The sequence below is a fragment of the Pholis gunnellus genome, assembly GCF_910591455.1.
Source record: "Pholis gunnellus genome assembly, chromosome: 15".
NCBI lineage: Eukaryota > Metazoa > Chordata > Actinopteri > Perciformes > Pholidae > Pholis > Pholis gunnellus.
Window position 1 is genome coordinate 14,311,335 of NC_136542.1, and position 27,945 is coordinate 14,339,279.

The 27,945-nt window shown below is 43.3% G+C and overlaps 1 protein-coding gene across 3 annotated transcripts; it reads left to right on the forward strand.

Moving 5' to 3' along the window:
- Positions 1-972: 972 nt before the first annotated feature.
- LOC306707101 (uncharacterized protein) lies at positions 973-27,251 on the forward strand. 3 transcript variants are annotated; one of them, XM_079174409.1, is made up of 8 exons: positions 973-1,250; positions 9,962-10,253; positions 20,133-20,273; positions 20,450-20,493; positions 20,603-20,729; positions 20,906-21,016; positions 21,207-25,463; positions 26,292-27,251. In XM_079174409.1, exons 2-8 carry the CDS (start codon positions 9,986-9,988, stop codon positions 26,354-26,356), a joined length of 5,013 nt encoding a protein of 1,670 aa, XP_079030535.1. In that variant the 5' UTR covers positions 973-1,250; positions 9,962-9,985; the 3' UTR covers positions 26,357-27,251. The 3 variants fall into 3 exon arrangements, with proteins under 3 accessions (XP_079030535.1, XP_079030536.1, XP_079030537.1); XM_079174410.1 differs by having other exon boundaries at positions 9,962-10,241; XM_079174411.1 differs by having other exon boundaries at positions 9,962-10,124.
- Positions 27,252-27,945: the final 694 nt, after the last annotated feature.

Here is a 27,945-nt window from a genome sequence, read left to right on the forward strand (position 1 = left end):
ATACAAACCACCACACACAAGGATAAGGAGGAATTTTATAAAGGAGCCAACTTTGAGAGATTATCTTTACTGAATAAGTTTATATTTTGTTTAATATAATATCTCACATCCCACATGAAAAACACACTGAAATGCAGATAAAGAGTATCCACACATACACGTTAGAGGTATACGCACTGCATGTTTATCCAGAGTGTCTTTATGATAGCATGACTGCATCATCTGTGTCCATGGCAACATCGAGTCATTATTGACCATTTAACTAAATATCATCGTGTATTCTCTACTCTCTGTCAAAAAAACACATATCTCTGAATTTGAGTGAGGGATTAAGTGCTCTTTTATGGGTGCACACAAATCTAATACTTCTTCATTGGATTTGGGAAAAAGATTGTTGTCACAAAGCTGAAAACAGGCCAGTTTTTATTCATTATGATTTGGAAATACATGGTTTTCATAGGTCAGTAACGTGTTCTGTTTCTTGCATGGTTTTGCATTGATGTGTTGTTCTGCATAAAAAAAAGGAAAATGATTACATTTGAACTCTAGGCCTAATTTAGATCATTGTCAAACAATATTATTTGTTTTTTACATGAATAAAAATTGTCTTTAAATTCAATGTCATTTTTTTCCTTTCTATTAACTCCCAGGTATTGCCATTCACTATCACATATGCTGTGTGTGTAAACAGTTAACATCCAGGTGTGCATACCCATTCTAAACATTTCTTCTGGAGACATTTTCTCTGCATAAAAAAAGCTGCAGATGAAACTAAGTGTGCGGGGAAAGGAGAACCCACTATCTCCTTCTCTTGCTCCGTGTTACTTGTTGTTCCCGTGTCTCGCCGCTAGATGTCCTCACAGCACCGACCGCAGCCTCGCGCTCTCACCTGCGCGCGCCCAGCCTCCTCCAGGTGGGAGCTGCACGTCGACGGCAACTTTTCCTCACTTCCCCCCTCTGCGGTCCGCTGGAGCGTCCACGCAGACAAACACGCACTGACAGTAGTGGGAGAAGTTAGTCTCGCCGACATCCAAAACAAAACGGACCTGTACCCGCGGGTACAAACAAATCCACAACTCCAGTCGCTTCCTGAAGTGCGTTTCTTTTTTTTTTTTGTTGCGGAAATGGTTCACCTGAAGTTTTCCTTCGGACGGTGAAAGTCTTGCGTCGGCGAGGAAAGACGCAGCAGGGAGACGCTTCAAATGGAGAGAGGCTGAATCAATCCTTCTGGCTCATAAAAGTTCGTTAAGGTAAGAGGAACAGTTCGTTTTTGTTTTTTTGTTGTGAACAACAGAAAAGTGCACTCTTTTGTGCCCTTTTATGTGTTTTAATCCCTCCACATAAAGCCTCGCAGGCTGTGGTTTGGCGTGGTAGATAGTGAACAATATTGTTTAGTGTTCTTTCATAAAGTCAACCCTAACTCTAACCCTGTCAAATTACAGTGAAGTGGCACCAAGATCGACTCAGTCGACGTTTAAGGGTGCCTAAGTACATTTAAGTGAAGCTGTTGCCTGTTTGACTAATTTGCTGCATTTGCTGCACTATGAAGAAAATATGAGATCAGTCTTTAATAAAATAAAGAAAATAGTCATATGTAAAAAAAAACACAGAATTTGATAAGATAACGTGAGGTGCAAATGGATGGCAAGAGATCCAGGCTGAGTACAGGCATGCATAGGAAAACTAGGTGTGGGAGATTTGCTTTGCTTGGCCTTGAGGGATCCTAAGCAAAAGGTAATTTAAGACCAGTAAGTGCGTCTCTTAGCTTATGACAATGAAGACTATTGTGTTTTTTTCCCCTGTCACTGACACCAGCAGCAAATTACTGCAGCATGGTGCTCTGACACTTGGTTTAATTTATGCCAAATCAATGAGAGTCTCTGCTCTCACATAGACCCGAGCACAGATAACAGGATCACCTCTCTTCGGGGGTCTCCACCTCTCTGTTTGTCTTCTCTCTCCTGCACTTTGGACTAGAAGCTCCAAATCCAAACTTTTCTGAAAACTCTGCAGCACTTCCAGCGATCAAGGGTTGATGGATGCTGTCTCTCTCCCCCCCCCCGCCGCCCCAGGCTCCATGGCTTCAAGTTCACCTCTTGTACCCTCTGATAGGCGAGGCTGAGACATTTGTTTAGTAAGGGCGTGTCGCGTACCGGTGCTCCTTCTTCGCCAGCCTGCCAAGCCAGGGCTTGTACCCATGGAGATCACAGGTGTGTTATGAAAGCATTAGAGGTACAGCAGAGACCGGTAGATACCTGAGATTCAGAGGAAGATCAAGGGAGAGACGGAGTGATAACACAGGAGGCAGTGAGAGATGAGGGACGGACATAGGGAAGTCACTGGAAAGACAGAATGAATGTGCATTCTGTAGTCGGGAGATGGTGCAGCCGTGTAGGTTCCACTTCTCTGTCGTTTACCGTGTTCATCCATCAGTGGGGAAGTGGAGGAAAGGGGAAAGCCGTTGGTCAAGAGAGGGCGGCGGGAGGAACAATTGGTGTCGTAACGAGCAAAGACACATGATTATGTGTGTGTGTCATGCAGGCCTGCAGTGAGCGGAAATTCTCCCGATGAGTGGGACACAGAGTGCCGGTAAACACAAGGACTCACTGATGAGGACTCACTGATGAGTAACTCATCAGTGAGTCCTCATCAATACTTCTGATCGATTGAATCAATAGCTGTTGGGGTCAAGAGGGCCCTGTCCGTTTCTGGTTTGTCTTCTGCTCTTACATCCTAGACCTAGACTCTTTATTTTCACATAAGTTCTGGTCTAAACAGAGGACTTTTTTAAATTTTTTATTCCCACACTACATTGGTCTTTGACTGCCGTCGGACTGAGTGAACGACAGATTGAAAGGATTTCAAAGCAGCTACAGAGTTTTTGTTTTGACCCGGAGTAGAGCAGATGCACTGAGATGCCAGGATGTATTTTTAAACCCCTAGTGTCCGGCTGTGTTTGCCTTCGCTGTGAGCTGGTCACCACTGCTGCACAACACTTCCTTTTTCACCCCTCACTGACCTGTCAGTTCAGGGGTCTTAAGCTCCACAGAAGGCTGCAGTCCAGACTTAGACCCCTGGACGCAAAGCAAACAACACGCTCCACAGAGCTCCGCCTCTGTCTCTCTGCTGGCTGTCGCCTCTTCAACTGCGACAGAAAAGTAAAATGTGCATTATTGTTCTGTCCTGTTTTTGGAAAGAAACGAAGAAGGGAAATGGGATTAGAGGGACTCAAACAGTCACGTACCAGGGAGGTGCGCTTCTTATGCATTGTTGACAAAGTATATCAGCAGCTCATTAGCGCTGAAGCAATCAGTCAATTAATTGATTAGTTCACAGATAATTAATCACCAATTGTTTTCATAATCAATTAGTCATTTAAGTCATTTTCAAGCAAAAATGCCCAAAAATCCCAACTGACATTCCCCTTGGACCATGGGGGATTATAATGGGCCCTTTTCACATTTTTTTTGACATTGACAAACTGATTAATCAAGAAAAATATTAGCAGATTGTTTGTTAATGAAAATGATCATTAGTTGCGGCCCTAAATAGAAACATTTTAGGTAATGAGGCTTATAATACACTGAACACATTGAATGCGAAAAGTCTTCAGAATATATTTTCAGATATGTATCAAGACAGAACCAACTTAACAGGAAATTGCAATTCTCACAAAGTATTGTTAAAATATATTATCTTTGTGTGTAAATATATGTTTTTATATATTATATCATACATGCATTCATTTATTTTTCATACTGTGATGCATATTTTTCCTCTTGGTCTGTAAAAGGAAAATCTGTCCTGTTTCAATTGAGTTAGATTATTTGCGACTCCCCTCTAAAAAGCATACACAGTGAACAATTACCTCGGGCAGTGCACACAACCCCCTGTTATAATCTTATCTCAAGATGACTCTCATGCGCCAGCCATTATCCTTTTTCTTTCATGGCTCGGTCTCCGAGGCCACTGTACTGTATGAGGGTTGTGTGGCAGGCAGGGAGGGAGGGAGGGGGTGAAAGGGAGAACAAGAGGGGGGGGGGGGGGGGGTAAAAGCAGAATTGGAGTGAAGAGTTTCTCAGTTGGTAATTATCAATCTCTCAGGAATGCAGCCGCTGCTCTTACCAGACATGCTGCTGCATGGCTACAGCGGCCTTGCATTGCGCCAACTTGAATTACCTCGTCTACAGATCTCTGAGACACACACACACACACACACACACACACACAGACGCAGTGTCTATAAGCTCAGTGAGTTCAGTTACATAGCATTTTGGTTTATTTGTGTCATTATTGTCTTACGGCGTCGTCGTGTTTATTTTTAACACTGGCAATACCTACATGGTCCTTTTCTGAAACTGTATCCTTTCTGCAGCAAAACAAAGGGACCACATAATGTCAGTAAGGCTTTAGTGTTTCTGTCACTGAGTCCTTCACCACTGTGTGTCTACACTGATACGTTGGTATGGAACCAGGAAACCCCCCCCCAAAACCCAACTCTTGAAACAAAGTTTTCATGAGCTACTTGGTCTCATTAGTTATGTTTCTTGTAATCCTCTCTGTCAATACAAAACTACTTTTCCTAAGATGGGAAATCTTTCATTGATGCCCGATGACTCCCACAAAGCTCTCCTCAGTCACTTCAGCACCCCTGAAGCCGTGTGGGGTTGAGCGTTTCCAGTTTGTGGCCTCATCCTCCATCTCAGTGCATTTCTTCTACAGTGAGTGTGGCGAGCTGGAGCCCAGACAGGGTTGCTTAAGTTTACGCTTGAGTCGCAGACATGCTCCTCTTTGTTTGATAATGCCTTGAGATGACAGCCAACGCCCTGATTGATGCCCGCAGGTGCCGAACAGTAACACTAGTTTTCACAGTGCTGAGGACTCGCCATTTAGTTAGAGAGTCACTCTTAAGTGTGGGTTTAAAAAAAACAGTTGTTGCCCGAACTGACTACTGGTTACTGGAAAGGATATTCCAAAGATCTCAACAGGGAGACTGCAACAGAACAAAAACCTCCTCGTGTTTTTCCCCCCCACAAAAAGGAGAACATTAACCTTGTTAATCTGGTATTTCCGTCTAACCACATTCAGTCTGACCTTAGCCTCGCTTGTTGGCGACTAAATCCTGCCATGTGAATCCCGGCAGCTCTTGCGTCGATGTGAACGGCCTCCTGGTCAAACTGAGCCAGTCCTAATTCAAACAAAGGTGGCTGCCTGTATCGCTGCCGCTCCCTCTCGGCTTTGCCTTATCCCTGTGAGGCATTGGAGTGTGCGCTCCGTCAGCTTCCCTGTGTGACTCACCGCATTCAAAGTTACATTTCCTGGAGACCCTCCCTCGTCCCCCTCCACTGCCTGCGAAATTCACATTGTTCATATTTGCCACTCTCATAGTTGCTGTAGCCTCAAGTTGGAGTTGTTTTTAAGGCAGTCCAACTCCGAATTTGGATTAGATAGTATTTTAAATTAGTTTTTTTTCCTTTACCATTCAATTCTTTACCACATTGGTGCGTTTTGTCAACACAAAACAGTCTTGTGAAGTAAATCCCTAAAAGAAATACGGCAAAGATATTTGCAAGTCTGGATCTGTTGAGGGTGTTTACAAGCAAGTCACCTAAAGTAGTTTTACGGTAGCGATATGGCCAAAATCGTCTACCACAATATAGGTCATTTCATATCTAGATAACAATATATATATCATGATACAGCATGTTTACTGGTAATAACATAAAGTCTTTATGAAATAAACGCATGGTTTTATATACTCCTGTGTAAATTAAATACCCGGCGAATGAAAAGTACTGAATATTTTCTCATTTAGTTAAGAACTTGCAAAATGTTAGTTAGTCAGTATGTGCTTCTTATCATCAATTTAGACAACGTAATTGTGTACCGCGATATCTTGATAATCATCAAAGACAATGACCGCTAGTCCATGTCGATGTGTCCTTGGGGCAAGACAACCCCAAATTGCTCCCGTAGGCTGTGCCTGTGGTGTGTGAATGGGTATGAATGCTATTTTGTCCTGAAGGCCAGGTGGCACCTTGCATGGTGCCATCAGTGTATGAATGGGTGAATGATGACATAGTCGGAAGACTAGGAAAAGCGCTCTAGAAGTACAAGTCCTTTTACCATTTTCCTCATTTTTTTTATGCACCAGTTTGTCAAATAAAGTTACAGTAGAGCCCATTGTGAGATTGAGATCTTTGCTATATTCATGGATTTTAGTTTGGATTTGCACAGTAAGCTATGCTACTCTGTTTTGCTTTAGGCAAGGCAGGTGTTAGTACTTTGCTGGAAGTCTATTGACGGTAAAACTGGAGAGAGGAGAGCCCCTTTTGCTCTGGAATTTATCTCCTCAAGCTCCACTCCGGGACATATAGCTGTCAAAAATACACAGTGGAAAAGTGTCATTTCCAGATATGCCCACAGAGTCTCGCAGTCCGTTTCATGACCGTGTGTAAACTATTATCAGGTTTACTTCATCCTGATGTGTATGCACACTGCTGTCAATGTCAGATAATCAGTCAGTGCTGCAGCTATTGACACACTGCGTTGAGGTTTGCTGTGTTTGAGCGGTATCTCCTGTTCAATGTGAGAGCCTGGCGTCTTTTGTAAAGGATAAGTAAACAGCGTGTTGGAACACATGCCTGCTCCGGCAGTACTGGGGCTGGGCTGGGAAACCACAGCGGGTTTAGTGTGTGTGTGTGAGTGTGTGTGAGTGTGTGAGAGAGAGAGAGAGAGAGCGCATTCAACTTTTTTTGTTTGTAAATCAGCTGAGGCATTATGAGTTGATCATGATCTTTCTGATAACTTGATGCACCCTGATGTGTGTAGTGTAGGCGATGCTGGTGGAGGTTGTTTTTTTTCAGCTAGGTTTGTGCTTCGAAACCTCAAAAACAAATTTGATTTTAAAGCGTGCCTGTAGTTTGTGTATCAGCTTTTATGAATTGAGAGGTGTGGTTAAGGTTTAAGTTACCGCTGGGACTATGAAGCAACTCTATAATTAAGATGTCGGCCATGGTGCTTTACCTTTTGAGGAGAGACTGTGAGCTTATAGAGAGACGGGTGTGTTATCCTTTTACCTATAAACCCAATGGATGCGACATTTTCTGGAATTGTAAAAAAAAAAGATAAATAGACGCCATCAAACAAACAGAGACCATTTTAAAGGATACTCCACTGTGTGCGTCACCTCATTACATTTGTTTGGAAAATGGAAAATTGTAGGTTGTTATGCGTAACCACAGCAATGGTGGCATGAGTCAACTCCTTGTGACCGGACTGCACAGACGGCGGTCTGCTGGGTGGTCCCTCCGCCGTGTCCCACAGCTCTTACCATTACTCTTGTCCCTCTGTGATGGAAATAACATGAGGAGTAGTTGCACTCAGAGCGGCCCGCGGGCTATAAATGAATGAACCAGCCTCCTCTCCTCCCGAGAGAGAGACGCCTGATTATTGGCGACTGTAGCCAATACAGATGCACAGATCTTAGTCATGCCCAAATGACTGTAATTTGGAGCGGGAGAAACACGGGGCTTAGTGCAGGGAGAGGCCTGGTACTTTTCTCTGGAGAAGACGGATGCCCTGTCTTGTTATTGGCCTTTCACTAAAACTCACCCCTCACATCTCTTCCACAACAGATGTGAGGCAGTGCATAACAAGTTCTGCTGGGCTACATTAAGATAACAAATTACTTCAAAAACCGCCCACATATGTTTAAAGTTTAGAGAAGCGTTCAAGTACTCCTCTTAAGTCTCTCATATGGGGCTGCATACGTCTCTTTCTGGACAGGACAGAACCAGATTTAACAGCATTTTGAGTCTGGAGTATCTCAACAACTATTGGATGGATTACCATGACATTATGTCCCAACATGCGTGGTCCCCAGAGGATGAATCCTGATCTCTTCCTCTAGCGCCATCATCTGGTCAGAATTTGAGTTTGTCCAATACTTTGGTTTGATGAGCAAATACATGCAAAACTAAAGATGTTCTCTTCAGCTTTTTGTGTCTTGCTAGTTAGCAAATGTTAGCATGCTGAATTAAGACGCTGAACATGATAAATTATTATTCCGACCTGTTAGCATTGTTATTGCGAACATGTTAGCATGTGGACGTGTTTCTACTTTCAGTAGCGTAAGACCAACGGCTGCCTTGAAGGCGTCACACAGTTACCAGTTTATTAAGTACACCCAGCTAAAACTAATACAGGAGTCCTGCAATAAATCCTACTGACATGAAGGTTCAGTTCTGGTTGAAACCATTTTAGAGAGTCAAGATTTGACTGATGTAAAAACTATTCATGATCAATGAAGAGTCTTTAAGGCATCTGGTTTTAAAAAGTGCACATTTGCTTGAAAACCTTCCATACAATACATCCAGACCAGTGTCCTCCAACTCCTCAGCACAGCTCCCCGTCTGCACTACACAGAGCTTTGATGATGAGAAGTCTCATTTGTAATCCTCCGAGAACAAGACAGGTTTCTGTGGTTTAGCTCCATGTCTCGTCGGGGGCAGGAGGGGTATTCATACGGACCGTGAAAAGATGTTTGTTCCTCTTACTCACACATTGCTTGCGCTGAAATCTGCCTGCAGTGTTTTTCATGTGCGACCGTGAAGCAACACGGCAGCCAAAAACTTTTTTTCATGAACTCTCATAGAAACGAATCATCCGGGGATTCATAATTCACTCCACTCTGACTCCACTCCCACCTTCCTCCAGTCTTTGTGTGCTTATTGACGAGCTGCTGCAATGCCTGTCATCTTAAGAGCTTGCTCCTACTTTTTTAGCCTGTTATTTGGAGATAAGTATCTAATAAACTGCGCAGCTGGAAGGAGCCCAGTGTAAGCTACAGATCCGCAGGAGCAAGGCTGGGAAACCTGCCTCAGACGAGAGGAGTTCAGCTAGGTGAAGGGGTGTGGATGCCAATGAAACCTCACAAGCAGCGCGAAACAGAAACTACACTGATATATGAATGGACACTGTCAGAAGTGCCTCAATGCACACTTTTGTGTTAAATTCTCTTTATTTAATTTGACATTTTGCTTACAATAGCTTACAATCGCTTTCCATCAAACACCTTGATGTGTAAGAGAGTAAACACAGACAGACTGTTTATTTTTCCATTGTCTAGCTCTTCCTAGTGTGCTGTTGTGCCTGTGTGCAAAAGTGCAGGAGTCTTACGGGTGCGGCTTTGTGAATTATGACTCCACGTTATGGAATGAAGGGAGCGGTGCCAGTGCTTTCTTTGCAAAACTGTGAAGTTTGAGCGTGTGGGTCGAACGAGCAGGGCCCACGGAGACACACACACACACACACACACACACACACAAACCAACTGGGGTTGTCTAAGAACACAACTTTGCAACTATGGACACTTAATTGATGCTGTGTTTCTATGTGCAGTACAACTGGATTTATTTATTTTACTGACAAGCATTTTCCAAAGCACACTTTATTTCAGATTGATAAAAAAAACTTAAACGCCTATCTTCAAGATATAAATCATCCTATCAACACTTGAAACCTGTTTGGCTAGGTGTAATCCATCATTGTTAAGCATTGAACCTGCTTCTGTGGTGCATTCAACGAAGCACCAATATCCACTACATTTACTACGGAAGAGCATGTGAATAATGAGCTATGTTGATGGGAAATCAAACCAGGACAGTAATCAGATACAGTCATTTAATTTGGTAGCTTCCTGAGTTAAAAAAAAACTATTTCTTGGCAGCAGCCAACTCTCAACTCATATTGTGATTTTCCTGAACACAACAGCAAGGTTTATTTTCATAACAGCGACTGAATGTCAAAATTCACTTTAATGGATTACGCATTGAAACCAGTAGACACCAGGAACGTTAGAAACCTATGAGGTCGTTTGATTAATATCTCAACCTGAGTGCCAGTGCATGTAATGTTTTGACGATGATGATGACTATAATCTCCCCTTCTCTTCTTTCAGTGCGTAGCTCCACTGTGAGTTGGTATGTCAAACCGTGACTCGCTGGGGTTCGGGGAGCTGCTTCCCCAGGACGTGGTTGATATTTTTGCCCAGGAGAAGCACAGCAAGAGGGGCCGGAAGAAGCGCAGTCGCTCCCTGGGTCAAGCTCTGACCTGGCTGAAGGGTAAGAAGAGGAAGGATCTTGATGCTAAGGGAAAACGCCTGGGTCTAGGTCCTGCACTTGACTTGGCTTTGGATGGGCATCAGGGTGGACACAAGGGAAGACAGACTCATTCACAAGGTAACAGTCATGGTAAGAGTCTACAGGATGCTCAGTGACTATTTTATCCCCTTTTTAATATTTTATAAGTATATTTTACAATTAAGAAAATATTTCCTTGGGTGGGGCACTTCACCAGAAACAACCCACACGAACATTATAATAGTTAATACACTTTTATGAAATAAAGCATCAACCTGTTGGCTGAAAGAGCAGAGGAACTACTTGACACAGCAAATACCATAAAAACAAACCAGAATGAATGTAGTTATTAAATAAGCTGTCCTCTACTAATTTCATTTATCATAAGGTGAGTAGTTGACCGTCTTACCACCTTGGCGAAAAACATTTTCCGGGGGAAACCCAGAGATGTATTTCCGAGCTTCCAGAGGGCCAGTGCTGTCATTTCAACATGAAATGACAGCTTTACGTTTAGTGAAGTAATTTGTAGTTAATGGGCTAAAACCCACCAATGTGGCCGGGTAATGTATCGACCCTAACAAAGAGCGCTTTTAAAAGACATTTTAAATACATTTCTATGTAGAGCAGTTTTTTTTCTAAGATCAGTAAGAATAAGGTCCTGGGAACCAGTTCAACATGCTGCTCCTTGGCTCCCAGGCATGTGTGTTTGTTCACAGGCGGGATGTTTGAACTAACTGACTTCCTACCCGCCTTCTGACCTTCGGCTCTCTTTGCTTGCCGTGAAAAGAAATCTCTGTCTGTCGTGTTCTGTGATACCATCACTTAACTTACCTGGTCTTCAGGTTACGTGGAGGGTGAAGGGCTGCAATGTGGCTGCCATCCCCACGGGACACGCGTGGAAGTGGACCAACGTTTTGAGCAGCCACACACACTTACACAAACACTCACACAGTCAACAACTGAAGTACAACTCAACTCACACACACGGTGAACTAAAAAGAAGTTATTGTTCACACGCTCCCAAGGAAACTGCAGCAACATACTTTTCCAAGAGCTTGTTGAAGCTTGCATATGTGCACTCGTATGTCAGCATGCAGAACTGTACCAGTCCTGTTTTCTCTTGTGTGAACTGCAAGTGCTAACTTTAGTTTTGCACACTCATTAATCACATCTTGATGTTGTAATACCTGAAACACAAAAACAGCCACCAGCAAAACCTTCCTTCTACTGAGTCGGCTCATGCAAAAACTGAAAAGCGCTCACAGAGTTTGGTTCGGTCTCTTGGCTAATTGCTTTACAGACAGAGGCCTGTTTCTTTTGCTGCGTCTTCTCCATGTAGAATCTCCGACCTTGTAGTTCGGCTGGGCGGGTACATTGTGCTACTGTTGGTTAGGAACAACAGCAGTGTTGGAGCTTTGTCAGAAAAAGTAAACTGCGAAGAGAGATAAGATATGTCTCCTCTGGCCAAGGTCGACTTAGAGGCTACTTCCCACATCAGTGAATCCTTCTCTTACTTACTAAAAGAGTAGATTTCTGGATTTACAAAAAAAAGTTGTAACCAACCTTTAAACAATGCTGTGATAGCAGCCGCAATGAATACTCTGGTTTATGTTGCCGGTTATTAACATATGCTGCTATTAAACGCCTTAGCAATCGACGTGTTGTGCGTGGCGTGCATATTGTTGGTGCTGGCAACAACTACAGCACACTCCTTCGCCAGACGCTTCCTCTGATTGGACAATGAGCTCAGCAGTTCCCAAAATGCATCCAGAGGAGGTTTATTGCAGGAGCAGGACAACACTGTGTAACACACTTGCCCAGAAATTTGAATACCTCCAGCTGAGCCTGTGATGATGATCGGTGTTGATGCCAGAGGGGCCTCCTGTCCACTAAATGCCTGGTATGGCAGGCACAGTGCCAGTTAATTAAAAGCCATGCCAGGACTGTTAACAGTGAGGGAGAAACAAGGGGTTCTGTTTTCCTGACCCCTCCACTCCCACTGGTCCTCCTCGCATCGAGACACTGGTACCATAGAGGATCACATGTGTACGTAGGAGACTAGTATGATCGCCTTGGTGTCAAACCTCAGTTCTTCATTTGTGACTTATAGATCGCCATACACACAAACAACGTTAACGTCATCTCTTCAAGTAGATTTGACAAAATATCATGTTTACTTTTATTGGATGAAGTTTACAAGGGAAATATAATCTATACATCTTAAAGCAAATGAAACAAGCAATGTGCTATGATCACCTCAGGCTTTAGGACATTTTGATGGGACTCCTTTTTTGTATACCGACAAATCAGTACTCTCAATACTCTCAATACTGAAGGATAACCAAAACTAATGTTGAAGTTAATCTACACTTTCCACCTTTACCTGAAGTTAATTTTGTTTTTGTTTTTAAATTGTGTGTGTGTTTTTTTTAAAGCAAATTGTAATGGATCACTCTCTGAAAATGTTTTGGAGAATATGTTTTAGGGGGAGAGTTGACCAACTTAATAATGACTTGTTGCACCAAGTATCAAAAACTGGTATTAAACGTCCGGTCAGATTCATAATCTTGGTACATATTATTTGATCCGATATTTTCTGATTTTATACAGATATCTATTACAGTTTGATCTCCCCATGTGTTGTCTTTCCAGTTTTATGACGAGCCAGTAGATTCCCTGTTCGGGTGAGCATCCTAACCCTGTTTGGGATCCCCTTACCCTTTGCTCTTTGTGGGAATGTTTCTTTGTAAACAAGGCCTATGGAGTTTGACCAGATAGGGAACTGCACAGTAGCAGGTTTTGGAGCGATAAACTCTGGCCTCGTGGACCTTTCAGTGTGGTAAACCCATTGTCTTCTCTGATCACCTGAACAGTGTTTCATCCTGAGCCAAAAGACAGAGATTATCTGTTGTCACGTGTTCATTTTCTTCCATTTCTCTAATTCCTTTTACACTATTAATACCCGTCATTGTGTACCTGTCAGACAGTGATTCATGTCCCTGCCATGCTGTCAGTTTACTCTATCCTGTGTAAAGCTATACTGCGGGCCTCTCTTATGCAACTCTTGTTGCTCTGATCCCGTCTTGACCTCTTAATGGGTTTGAAGAGGAATGGCCTTGGTTTTGGTAAATGGAAATAAGGCGAAGGGATGACTGATTAGGTCATACAGTCCTACCAAGGTACACTCAGAAGGTCACCTGTTCACCCGAAACACTCCCTCAGAGATTCCTCACATTCCTCCGCTTTATAAAGATATTTCTTTGAGGAGGCTAGAAATAAGGAGCCCTTTGTGTGTGTTTGGCATACATGCCAGGTGACAGATCATATGAGCCATTTAGTTTAGCTTTTGTTGAAGATTTTGTAGTAGACGCTCCTTAATTTAAGAAATTTCTTTACTGTATTTTTTTGTCAGTCTATCTTGTTGGTGTTAAACACTGTTAGTTAAAGGAGCCATGTGGAGAATGTGGACACTGATAAACCATTGCCACATTAGTTTAGATACAGTTGTATAAAATATTTGCATCACAAGGTTAGTTTTTGTTTGAAATCGGGCAGATTGCATTATAGCATTAATCAGGAAAGGTTGTGTTTTTATGGAAAGTAGAGCTCAAGTGTCCAGCTTTGGGATGTTAGATAATAGAAGAAGTAAAAGACTGATGGAAAACTTGCAACACATTTAGGGAAGTGAAAGAAAACAAGGAGGGAATAGGGCACAAGTTACAGCATCCTTATTTAGATCCATTTGGAATATACTGAATTATACACACCACAGTGTGCAGTGAAACACACACACACAAGCTTTTTTTATTGTTTTTTGAGAAGGCTGTAAGGCTAACAACAACAACACTGACGCATTGGCCAAAGCCAACATCAACCTTCGTTTAATTCATGGTAAATGATATTGCTGTTAAAATGGTAGGCCTAACTTTAGTATTGTTTACGGTACTGTAGTTTTGTGTGTTGGTAGTTATTATAGTTGTGTTGTGATTATGACGCAATTAGAAGGGCAGGAGAACAGGTTTGAGAAGACTGACATGTTGTGGCGTTTCACTTTCTGCTTCTCATGGCGGAAACCAGCCCGTCATAGAGGTGAGAAACATTATTCAGCCTTTCATGGGAAAAGCACTTGTTTGTTCTCTCATGTGTTGTCCTTTAGGGGTACTTTGTGTCACTTTGTATATAAAATATCTGACAGTTAAGCACACACACACACAACACAAGCACACACTCTGCTCGGGTGTTATCTGAGAATTAGGCCAATGCTGACGTTTCTGTAGTTGAGGACTTGACTACCTGTATAGTAAACAGCTGCACACATGCTTGTTGATAATCACTGGGTTTTATGGGTATTTACTAGGATTTAATTTCAATGGGTGAAGAGTCACCACACCTGAAAGGCAGAGGAGATCATATTTAGGTCACGCGAATGGTAAGAGAAGTTTACCGTGAGAGACAGTTTGCCCGCTGGTCCCAACTGAATAATGTGCTCCAGTTTCATTTCATCAAGTTCCTTTTCTTCTTCGCAGTCCTCTAATGTTTGGTGTCAGTGTTACCAAACTCAAACTAAGCCAAACGGCAACAGTTATTATTTCTGAAATCATACATTGTTTCATTGCCAAGATGTGCAGATACGTTACTGTGGCTTTGCACAAACTGCACAAGCTATTGTCCCGAAAGGAAAATGTTTGCCAACACGCTGTGGCTTTGCACATTTTTTGGAGTCACCAGTCATGACTTTTGTAGTGAAATGGCTGTTTTTAATCAATGGGGCTTACTGTAAAGGGTAGAAGATAACTTTATTGATTTGACCTCACTAGACTTTAGTAAAGGCGCACACAGCGTTGGGTTATTCATGTTTTCCTCTCCGAGAACACACTGTTCTTTCGTGATGCATTCAAGGACTGGAGCTGTGATAAGCCTGCTTGTATGTAATACAGGGACCAGTTTACAGCAGCACAACCTGGTATTTTAACAGGCCTACCAAGAGGTGTTAGGGAGGAGATCCACCATTTCATTTATTCTGAAGATGAAGCCGGAGCAAAAGTCAGGGGACGACTAAAGTCATTAGGAATCATTTAAAGTTAGTGGCTATTCTTCCAATTGTTAGTCTGGACTAAAGTTGTGGACCAACGACTGACTGACACCGCCGCACAGCTAGCATGACTAAAATGTTGTAGCAGTTTGTTTTTTTGAATTTCTACTCTTAAGTATCTGGTAACAAATTAAACAATATTTCTTTTTCTTTAGTTGTGATTTAACTAGCACTTAGCAACCTGCTAAGAATTGTACATTAAATACACCCAGTCCATAATTTGTGTCTCTGCTCTTGTTCCACTAATAAGACTGTGGAGCTGTTTTATTAATAGGAGCCGTTGGCAACGCCTTGCATACATTAAACAGGCACTAGCAGGCCTGGATATTTTACATTCTCCTGCAGTTATTTTAACGGGATTTGATTAGTTCCGTATCAAGAGAGAACTCATCACTATGAATAACATTGACTTTGAGAACTAGAGTTCACTCACTCTTGACTTTGAGGTTCAGGATGTACACTGATGTCAGGACATTGATTGTGATGCAAAACTGGCCACCTGCAAACTGTTTAGTGTGCTTATGGGTGCACCTTGAGTAAATTGTCTGGTGGTTTCTGATACGTGCTGGTTTGCTGGCATACAGATTGTGTTGTCTGAGTGTAACCCATGCGTGCCAGATCATACAGGTGTATCTGTTACCTGGATTGTCGTCCTCGTCACACCACGCTTCGGCCTTCCTTTCTTTCAGCTTAGATGTTTATATTTAATTCATTGAAAACCAAGTCAATGGAGCATGCGAGCTCTGACCAGGATGTGTCCAGTCAGTGTATCCAGACTATAGATACTTGCTTTTAGAGGAACAGTGAGCCTGCAGCCCTTCCCCACTGTCATCGCCATGCCTTCAGTTGGGTTTGTGCTGATTAGAGAGGCTTAAGCACCTGGCAGACTTCACCCTCAGAGCGGGAGAGAATAATGTCTCTGCCTGGCGGTGCAAAACAAGAGACAAGAGGGGCAAGTTAGGGCAGGGAAGCTAGGTGTGTGTGGGGTATATGCATCTGTTTGATTCCCATGAAGCGGTTCCAGAGTCACATCACGCCAGTGGTATTTTGTCTGTGTTAATGTGTGTGTGTGTGGTGCTCTATCTAAAGCAGGGGTCTCAAACTGTTACTTTTTACAGTACATTTAACTATTAACACTTTGAGCTAACCCATCTTTTAAGCAATTAGTTGTTCCTTTGTAACTATAATATCTGCACTATCGTATCTGTCCGGTGGAACCGAAGCCACTGAAGACAGTGAGGTCACATTTTAGCAACCTGGAAGGAGTTTTACATTCCACTTTAGAAATGAAATATGTGAGTATTTTACAGGTTGACACCAGTATATTTACACATAATAAAGTCAGATATTTATTTTCTCCTCTTTTATTTATTTTTATTTTTAAGGATTCAGTATTTCCTGGCTAGAATTGTAGCCCTGGTGGTGGGCAGAGGGCTTATGGAAATACAATTTTACAGAAAAGACTGTCCTGCAACCAAGACAATTTGAGTTGACCAACACTCTTTTAGTCCACTAATTGATTTGTTGATTTAATTGACAGATCTGTAAAAAAAAATGTACAAAGTCACCACTTTAAATTGTGTGTTGAAAGATTGACTGATTTACTAAAAAATGAAATACATTCAAGCCTTTAGAGACTTGGACTTGTCCTGGTAAATCAAACTGCTGGTTGGTCAGAGATAACCTGTTTATGTTGCAGTTAGTCACAGTTTACATGTTAAATGTGAATTTTTTATACTCTGATTTTGAAGCCTTGCTAGAAAATGAAATGAAAATAGTCACACAAAACAAAAGTACGCCTAATCTTAAATGAGTAGTCACAGCTAAAATGTACAAAGTGATGCCATGGTTTCATATCATAAACACTCTCGACCGCCATCTCTGTCACTGGTTGTAATTTGTTTACAGTAGTTGATGACGCAACATATCTCCCGAACCCATCTGTCTGTTTTCTGCCAGAGAATCAAACTTGCCAACAGATGTTTTCTCATTTATAATGTTCTACTTTAAATCCTTATTATTTACACGTCATTAAATGTCATTATAAATCCCCCCCAGAAGTTGATTTGTTCCTCACTAGAGAAGTCTGGAACTTGAATAAACGGTATCGCATCCATTAGATTTAGTCTGTTTATCCAAATCCGAGATGTAAACATCAGTTTAATGTTCACACATAATCACTAGCAGCCCGTTAATACTGCCAGCTTCAGTGGCAGATGGTGCCTTTTAATGTCAGTGATTAATTTGGACACAATCACAATGTGATCATAGAACCAGTGATAATATGAGCCCCTCATTAACATGCAGCCATGCCCCACCCGTCACTACAAGCCTCTCCAGTCAAGTGTGTGCTGTATCATGACAACCAGATAAGTTTTGTCCAAGACGTCCTTTACCCTCCACATGCCCGTCAACTGTTTACATCTGTGAGTGAAGCCTCCACTTAAGCAGCGGATTCTGTTCAAATGTTGATCTTTTTCTACTTGTTGCTATGTACTAGTAACACATGCGATTCATTTCTTTTCCTTTTTTTTTTTTTTTTGTAAACTGCTTTTGTCTTGAGTCACTTGTGGGATCACAACCATGGGAATGTTTTCCATTTGTTCAGATGGCATACATTCCATGTCATTTCGGCTCAGCACACCAGGAAGTGAACAACCCTTTTTAGCAGAAGATGAGTTTGAGGTGTCCTAAATAGAAAACAAAAAGAAACAAAAGTGATGAAATCGAAGAAGTTTGACTCGAAAACAAGTTAAAAAAGGTGTTTAATGCTCCTCAAGATCGTCAAAATCATCTCTAGATAGCAGCTCTTGATTAACTGAGTAATTTAAGATCTTCTGTCATCCTCTGTATTCTCCATGCACAGTAACACATCTAATGTAATGCTGCTGGGAACAATAGGGAACATTATTCACACACATGTGCTGTGGAGCCACAGGCCTCTTTCTAAACATGTTTTTAATCTGGTCTAAGAAATATATTCTTTTAATTCACTTACTCCCCCTTGTGGCTAAACAATAAAGTTATATTCTCATAATGAATTCTCAGGAAGTAAATACATTTGCTGCATTTCTTGAGTTTTACAGTGAAAACGGTGTACAATCAGACAAAGCAGTGTAGTGTTATTTATTAACGGTGCTATAAGCTGTGGCTCAAGTGAGGAGGAGCCACCCGTGACGCCCTCGTACCTCAAATCCCTGACAACAGCTTTCTCTTCCTTTCAATGTTTACATGTATGATCTCAGTTTGATCTGTGCCCTGACTGACCAATCCGGGGTGAGTGTGCCTGCAGATGGGGAGCAACAGTGGGATGCTGGGTATCTGGTTGAGCAGCGAGTGGGGGAGATACCGTAGAGAGGGCAGGAATTAGGCTGCTGAGGATTAGTGTTTGAGCTCTGATTGTCTATTGGCTGTGGAGACCTTCAACACTCCGCTTGGACCTGAACTGGCAACAACAACTTCATCAAAAACAAGCAAGACTGTCATCAAGCCGTGATATTTTCAGGATGTTTTTTTTTAACTGACGGACTGCACATTCAGATCGAATACGAGCTCCTCTTTCTTTAACCCAACTTGGGCATAGTTTTGGTGTACTTTTGGATTACTTTACGGGATACCATGGTCGTGCTTCTGACTAAGAACTCCAGTACTAATTTCTACTGCTTTCCAACTCTCTTCAATAGGAAAGGTGAGTGAAAGCGGCACAATTAGTTGAAATTACAAGACGACAGACCTTATTGCTTTATTACTCAAACCAATCGCTCCTGCCCTGATTGTTTAAACTGCTGTTCAAGTATGACCAGGACAGGCTGGATCAACTGGCTCGCCTAGGAAGGCAGTAAAGTAATCAAAGTGTGGACATCACTGTCGCTGTGGACCATAAACTTTCAGTTTGTTTACTCGCCTGATCTATAACATGCTGTGATTTAGTCTTACTTTAGCAACTAAATCTTGCTGTAATTTGCAGGAAAATAGAATAAGGTATTGGAATTTAGCATACTTATAGATCATTTATTATTTGGAGCACCACTAATGCTGTTACAAAAAAATGAATTGCGATTGGTGAGCACATGGCTAATTCCAGCGTGGTCTTACAGCGACAGTGCGGACAGTCGGTGGCTAAATGCGGAGCAGCTGTCACGATTACATAAAAGTGTCTTAGCAGGTTGTTAGCCCAATTATCCCAGACTCTGTCCTGGAAGCGTGAGGCCACTACTTGGATCACAGAGTTCAATCGCAGGCCAGTTGCTCAGCAAATGTGAACCTAGTGCAACATTAGTCTTTGTAATTTATCTTGGTTTTTGTCAAGTTTCTTACTTTAATTTTGATGTTACGTCTTTTTTATATTGCACTTTCTAAGTAAAACCATAACATTAAAACCTGTGACTAGACTTGAAAATGTATGTCAGCAAGTCATTAGAAGAGGTTATTCAGTTTTTTTGATATTTTGGATGGCACCCATGGTTCATTACATGTGGTATTTCAGGTGTTTCATAATTGGTTTGAACTGATGTAATTTGGATGCAACAAGATATGACAGCAATTCAACAAGTGTCCTTCTCACTGGCAATTACTTTAGATACAAGAAGAAGAAAATGAGTAATACCGAGCATATATATTAGACGGTAGTTTTTTGATGTGATAATCCCTTCTTAAAAGTTACAGTCAGAGTCACTGGAGTTTAATCCCGCATGAGTGGAAGGAACTGGTTCAGCCGTTTTAATTCGGACACTCTCGTAATTAACCCTCAAACATATTTACTGTACTTGTGCTTAAATGTCCCGGGCAGACACCTGAATGCTCTCATCCTGTCCATATGGCCCCTCATCGACTGTTACAGAAACACAGAGCTTTGAGTTGATCCAGACTTATCCCCTCTCCCCTCTTTCTACTTCAAGCTGTCCCAAAGCGAGATGACGATGACAAGAGCCCGGCAACCCCGTTGTTCCAGGAGAACGTGTTCATTGAGGCCAGCAGGCCCTATATGGAGAACCTTCACTCTGAGGCCCTGGAGGGATTGAAAATGATGCAGCAGGAAGGTACAAAGGACTCTGGTGATACAGTCTTACACCCGTGCACTAAATTAGAGGTGTGCCATGCCAACATGTTGACAACTGTCTGCATATTGCTCAAGAGGGTGTGAACCAGAGGATATAAACACTGCTAAGAATTTTAATTACCATTTTAAATGTTTCGAATATTACTCTCCTTACAGAATCAAACATTGGACTGGAGTTCCAGGACAATGAAAGCGTGATTGTAAGTGACACAATTGCAGTTTTCTTCCTTGCACTTACAGCAAATGCACAGTTCTTGTACATGTGTTTTTGTTTCGCTTTTAACAAAAATATTTCTCTTCTTTTGCCAGTCGACAAGGACGGTCCACACAGACGGGGAAGGTGGAGGGTTTATGTCAGACAGTACCATAGCTTCTGGCGTCTCTGTACAATCATCTGTGTCCACAAGATCTTCCCGATCTGGACTCACCAGGCAAGGTAACTTCACCACAAGCGCAAAATACTATTTACATCTGGGTCATTATGCAACATATGGTGATGCACATAATATGACAGATAGCACTTGTAATGGGTGAGATGTACAGATTGTATTCACTTTTAAATTGAATGTTTTAAGGATCAATGGATCGTGGTTTTCTCTCATGTCTGTCTAGAATCAACATTCAGGCCCTTGAGCTCTGGCAAAAAGTCAGAAAAGACCAAGACAAGGAGAAGACACAGGAAGACTGTTGCGGGAATCCCACAGCATGTTCAGAGAGAACTGGGTAAGCTGCTCATTTCAAACATATTACCTACAAAAGACATCTGTCTATGAACTACTATTTAAATTGTATGAGCTCCATTCAGAAATATCATAGTATTTAATAAGGTTATGTTACTGTCTCCTATATAGAAGATGTCTTTGCATTTCAATTTCCTCAATTATTGATATGAACTTCTCCTGCCTTCTCTCAGGCCTGGACAGAGTGGGTTGGTCACTGACTCAGAGGTTAGATGAGGAACAGCTCTATAATGGTGAAACTGACAACACTGATGGGTCACAAAAGGGAGCGAGTGCCAACCTTCCCCTCAACAAAGACCAACTCAAGCAGCTTGGTGACCATGCTGGTCATAGGGATGACCTTGCCCTGCTGCACCGCCTTGGTCCGGACTTCTCAGGTGGGCACGAGCCTCAGTCACTGGCCGTTCCCTGGATGACCACTGCCAGCAGCCTCCAGCAGGAGCCGCCAAGCCCCGTCATTACCATGTCACCCCAGGCCGCCTACATGTCCAAAATCATTCCCAACGCTGTGTTGCCACCCTCCATCGATGTGCTGGAAATAAGCCGTGGACGGAGTCGCAACAGCGTCCGCACCGTCAGCAAGAGCAGCCTGGTGCTGTCCAGTCCGCCCCCCTCCCGTACTTCCTCAAGAGCATCTTCCTCCAGAACCACTTCCTCGAGATCCTCCAATATCACCTCCGCCTCCCGCTACAACCCTATGAATATGTCCGACAGCTCTGGTTGGAGCAACTCTGAGTCCTCAGAGACCTTGGTATCTGACTCCTCTACCATCTCCAGGAGCAGCACCCCAAGACAGAGGAGGTCACAGGACGGAGATGCCTCTGCTAAAGAGGACAAAATCAGTGTTCACTCCGTCATCAGCAAGGTTTCCAATGGCAAGCTCATTATTAAAGGGGAGGGGGTTAAAAACGACGGGCCGTTTGTGCGTAGCCTCTCTGTCATGAAACCCAAGAGAGCTCCTCCTCCTCCAAGCCGCTCCTATTCCCTTCACAATAAGATGAAGCGACGGTCACGTGATCTGACAGAGATAAGGGTCAACGCAGGAGAATCCTCTCTCCATAACCTCTCAGCCTCTGGTGAGGAAAATGAAAAAAACAAATCGGGATATTCTCCTGTGCCCTCCAGAACCATAGATAGCCCTGGATACACTGCTGACACCAGTTCTCTGGACGACTCTACAGGTTCTGCATCATTCAGTCCCATCAGATCCCAGCTCCAGGCACTTAAAGCAGAGGAAACTGCAAAGGGTGAGGAACCGGTTTCCAAAGATGCTTCACAAGAGAAGCAGAAACTACTTCAGGAGAATAAGCTCAGCAAAATAATATCCCCGTCCAGTGGCTACTCCAGCCAAGATGGCGCATCGTCACAGGTTTCTAAACAGTCCCACAAGAGAGGCATCTTAGCAACGCTTCAAAGGTTTTTTCCAGGGTCCACTTCTGCTGCTTCAACCGCATCCCAGCATCCCCTCAAACCTGACAGCTCAGTCGATACGGTCAATGTCAGCCCTTCTGTAAGGGCCTTGAGAGAACTCTTCAACATCCCTCCGCCACCTAAAATCCATGCACCTCCAGCCCCTCCTCCAGAGGTATGGGCCCACAGCAAGCGTTCCTTTGAGCTGCTGCTGGGACCTCCGGCACCTGATAACCTTTACGCTATCATAAAGAAGAATCCAAAGGACAGGAGACAACAGAGGCAGTCTCCTTCTGCATCTACAGAGAGCTCTGTGAAGAGCTTAGTGATAGAAAGAAAACACAACAATCCTGCTGTGACAGTGGAGTCCGTTAATAGATCCCTAAATGTGCTGGAGACAAAGGAAGTTCAGGAAAGTGGGATTGTGAGTGCAGAGATTCACAAAGAGAACAGCAGATTGGCTGAGCAGAATGTTGATTTGAAAGGAAACAGTGAAGTGACAGAAAACGTTGAGAAAGGCAGAGTAAGTGACATAATAAATGTGATGTTAGTGAGGGCCGTACAGAAACGTGAAGTAAGGCTGGAAGCCGTGACAGAAGAAGAAGAAGCCAAAAAGACATCCACACAAACTTCAGAGGTAAAGACGTACACGGGTACGTTACCTGCCATTTCATTAGCACGTATTCTTCAATCTCCCTCTCCTCCTCTGGTGCACCATCCTCCCCAACAGACCACGGTTGCTTCTGTCACATCAGTTGTTGTGTCCCCCGAGTCGTCCTGGCCCCCACCACCTCCACCACTGGCACAGGCAGGCCTCAATGGGCCTGATGAGATTGATTTCCCTTTTCCACCTCCCCCAATGTTTAGTGAGGTGGCGTTAGTTGTACCTGTTCAGGTGCCACCAGAGAGGTCCATTCCTGGTGGTGACTCCTCTTGCACTACTACTTCTGTTATATCAGTTGTGAAAACAGAACATGTTAGGGTGAACACAGAGATTGAACAACAGACGCCCAGTCCATCAGAGGGGACCGCACCTCCACCCCTGAGTATCCCACCTCCCCCACCATATACAGCTCCCCCTCCACCATTTAAAGCAGTCTCCCCTCCTACTACTAAAAAGGTCCCTCTTCCTCCAACACCTGAAGAGGTATCTCCTCCTCCAACACCTAAAGAGGTATCTCCTCCTCCACCACCTAAAGAGGTGACTCCTCCTCCACCACCTAAAGAGGTGACTCCTCCTCCACCACCTAAAGAGGTGACTCCTCCTCCACCACCTAAAGAGGTGACTCCTCCTCCATCACCTAAAGAGGTGACTCCTCCACCACCACCTAAAGAGGTGACTCCTCCTCCACCACCTAAAGAGGTGACTCCTCCACCACCTAAAGAGGTATCTCCTCCTCCACCACCTAAAGCGGTATCTCCTCCTCCACCACCTAAAGAGGTGACTCCTCCTCCACCACCTAAAGAGGTATCTCCTCCTCCACCACCTAAAGAGGTGACTCCTCCTCCACCACCTAAAGAGGTATCTCCTCCTCCACCACCTAAAGAGGTGACTCCTCCTCCACCACCTAAAGAGGTGACTCCTCCTCCACCACCTAAAGAGGTGACTCCTCCTCCACCACCTAAAGAGGTGTCTCCTGTGAGGCCCAAAGAGTCCTCTCCTCCCCTGGTTCAAGAGGCGCCCCCTCCCCTTGTTAAAGACGTGTCCATCACACTGGTTGCGGTGGTATCACCTTCACCAGTTAAAGAGATCTCCCCTCAGCCTCCTACAGCGGTCTCCACTCTGTCCCCTGAAGAGGCTTCTTTTCCATCGACTCAAGAGAATGCCTGTCAATCCTCTGAAGAAGTTAGCAAGCTCACTCCACCACAAAGTGTGCCGCCTCCACCACCCTTGCCATCACAACCCAAGTCAGAACAGGAGATTGTTCTTCCACAAGACAGCATCCCATTCGAATCTGAACCCAGCCCAGTTTCATCTTGCAGTATTCTCACTCCCCCTCAGAGTGTCCCCCCTCCGCCTTCAGTAGAGCTTCTCATCCAACCTCAGGTGCGGCCCCAGAACACTGATAGTCCAGCAACCCAGGAGCCCCCATCTGAAGTCTCTATCCCACAAGCCCTCAAGAACTCTCCTTGTCCAGAAAAGGCTCAAGAACCTGCTCCTTCTGCACCTGGAAACATTTCTTTACCTGCGCAGGGTCTTGCCAACATTGAGGACCCGTCTAGTCCTACAAGCACAGAAAAACAAGCCCCAGAACTGACGTCTGACCCTGTTGTACAGGAGGAACCTGCTCCTATTTTCACCCCTTCACCCAATAGCAGCCCTGAGACTCCTGAAGCTCAGAAGCAACCAGAGGCGGAGGTCACAATGAGGAAGCATCTGCTCAGCAATCCGGTCCCAACCTCATCTCCTCCTCAGAAGCCCATCAGGAGGTCTCTGATCATCATCTCTCCACCACCCACCTCTCCATCACCCACCTCTCCACCAACCACCTCACCACCCACCTCTCCACCAACCACCTCACCACCACCCACCTCATCACCTGCCATTGTTACTGCACAACCAGCTCAGCCAAAGTCCCAGTCTGTTTTGGTTCTACCTGCATCTTCATCAACTCCACCAGTCTCCCCTTTGAAAAAGTCTCCTCCTGCCATGACCACCTCCCCTTCCATGAACCTACAGGAGGCCATCCGCCTGAGGACTGCAGCCAGATCAAAAGCCGGCCCTCCAGCTCGCCTCAGCTTGACTGCTCCATCACCACCAGGAGACCTCCGTAAGTCCCCCTCCTGCACGGCAAGCTTTATCTTCTCCAAGAGCAACAAGAAGGTAGTGATCGAGACCAAGCCAGCACCGGAAACCATAGCAAACGTAGAGAAGATGCTGGAGGTTTCCTCTGTAACAAAGGGAGTCAAGGTGCCACCACCTGTTGCAAAGAAACCCAAAACGAAGGGTAAAGGGATTGAGACCAGTGAAGGGACGGAGCAAACTGCAGGACAGGAAGCGCTGCAAGAGAGTATCATGGGTAAGAGAGATGATTCACTATAAATAAAACTCATCAATGTTAGACTGGAAATGATGAACAAGACTAATAGGTCTATACTTCGGCACAGCAGTCCTTTGAGCTACATTCTAACGTCAGCATGCTAAAATGCTTTAAAATGACTGAATTTAGGCTGTGATATCATTTTGACCATAATTGTGAGCAGCCAAGTCAGAAAAACGGTTAACGTCCGCTCCCAAGTTATAATTCCAAGTCGGATCAGAATCTAAAAATAAATTACAATATTAATACAACTAGAACAAATTCAGGTCATTTAGAAATATAGTTTGCTTGTACCTGGTTTCACTGATCAACAAAATCATAACACCGTAAAGGTAGCTTGTTTAGGCTATTTCAATGAGGTGGCTACAGGGTTAGCAGTTGTGTTAACAGACGTGGAATAATGTAGGAACACTCTAGTGGGATTAATGGGAGGTTTCCCTGTTCTTTCCATTTTCCCGACATTGCATGAATGCAGCTTGAAGAGGTTCAGTGTTCACCTCGGTAGTTTAGCTTGTTAGCATGCTCACATTTGCTAACCAGCATGAAGTATGTCATAAACCAAAGTATTAGACAAATTAAAGAGAGATTAAAGTGATTGCAATTAATTCTAAAGGGGACATGAATGCAAAATTGAATGGCAAACCATCCAATAGCTGTTGAGATATTTCAGTGTGAACCAACCAACATACACTGTCATCCACAGAGCCATGGTGCTAGAGTGGCTAAAAATCCAAATCAGTTTTCAATTAAGAGGGCAACTCTTCTGGACTCCATTAAACTAACTCTGCCTTAATCTTCCAACATCAGATGCTGCAGAGAAAACAAATGGGACAGCAGGTACTGTTGAATTAGGAGGGACGCCATCGACATGATTGTAAAGACTGAAGGAGACCTGGGCAAGGACTTACTAACAACACTGAATTTGCTGCAAGTTGGCCATTGTGTGAGAGACCTGAAACTGGATTAGGATAGATGAGATGCTTATTTCAAAGATTGCATTTGGAAAATCCTTTGACTTTCCGTTAATGGTGTGGGTCTTAATTTTCTCAAGTACTCATTTAGCATTTTACTAAGAGGGATTACAGGATATTTTCTTTTGCCAGAGGGTCCTCTGAGCTTTTGCGTTGCAAGAGATGGGAATACATCACCCTCTAGTGTCAGATATTGATTGTATCACTTATGTCCTGCTGAATCAGAGCTTTACTCAGTACTTGTAACAATGGGACTTTTGGGCGCTCATCTGTAAATATAGCACGATTTTGTACATGTAACATATCCAGGAATGATGGATCTGTGCTACAGAGTTCTGTATTTTCTTCAAAAGAGTTTCCACACCAATTATTTGTTAAAAAATATTAATTATCTTAAGTTATTTTTCCTGTTTTCCTGTTCAGAGGGTCTCTACAGACAGAATGTCTGCTTTGCAGTGTTGTGTTCCACCCAAATATCATTTAAATCAAGTTGTATGCCTCTTAATTGTTTCCAAATGTTTGTTATCAAGAATCCCACGTCATTGTTTATGATTCAAAGCTCTTTGTGCATGATCATTAATCGGTCACAGAAACATTGAGCAGACATGTAAAGCAACACTAGTCATTTTTTTTGCTGCTTCTAGTTAAGGCACTGCCTTTCCTCAGTTATTGCTAAAACAGTGGGATATTTCTGTGTAAAACTATAATATATAGTTCAAACTGGTTTCAGACACTGTAATGTAATAAATCATTTATAATGGAAAGAATAAAGATTTATGGACCGATCAAAATGTCACATTGACTGAGAAGCCTCCTTTTTTCTTCTAATTGTCCTGTAAGTCTGATATCCGCTGTATCGTCATTTCTAATTGTCAGTAATCATATATTAACATGTCCTGACTGATCTAATCAAATATAGATACAATTAAACCTTTAGAACATAAATTGTGATGATCTGGTTTTAAGTTATGACAAGAGTCCAACTGCATTTTCATGTTTTTATTGAAATAAGTCAGAATATCCTTCTGTCACGTAGAGTTGCAAAAGTCTTTGAGCAGAGTACTGATCGATCGATTCATTCAACTAAAGCTACCTCCATGTGAAATACCAGGTCACCTCACTATCTACCAAGTCTGCCAGACCGTCATTCTTCTTCCACTCCACCTCAGAGGCTATCAACCGGTCGTCCTCTTCTCTACCTGTATGCTTCCTGTTGTCTTCTTCACCTTCAGATACTAGCGTCTGTAACTCTCTCTGTAGGCCGTCTTCTGATGGGAACGTTTGCTCCACCGACGCCCAATGTCGCAACACTTTAGCTTCCTTCTGGTTCAAATTGATCTCATCTTCTTCACTCTCTTGTACTACATAATCTGACCCATCCTCTTCGAACTGATTTGAATCCTCTACTCCAGACTCTTTGTTCTCCTCCTCTGCAAAGACCCTTCCCCTAAAACCTAACTCATCTAAATCAGGTTCTGTCATCACTACAA

Coding starts and splice junctions, on each gene's coding strand:
- LOC306707101 (XM_079174409.1), top strand. CDS start 9,986: ATGTCAAACCGTGACTCGCTGGGGTTCGGGGAGCTGCTTCCCCAGGAC. Junction 10,254..20,132: donor TTCACAAGGTAACAGTCATG/GTAAGAGTCTAC, acceptor TTCTACTTCAAG/CTGTCCCAAAGCGAGATGAC. Junction 20,274..20,449: donor GAAAATGATGCAGCAGGAAG/GTACAAAGGACT, acceptor CTCTCCTTACAG/AATCAAACATTGGACTGGAG.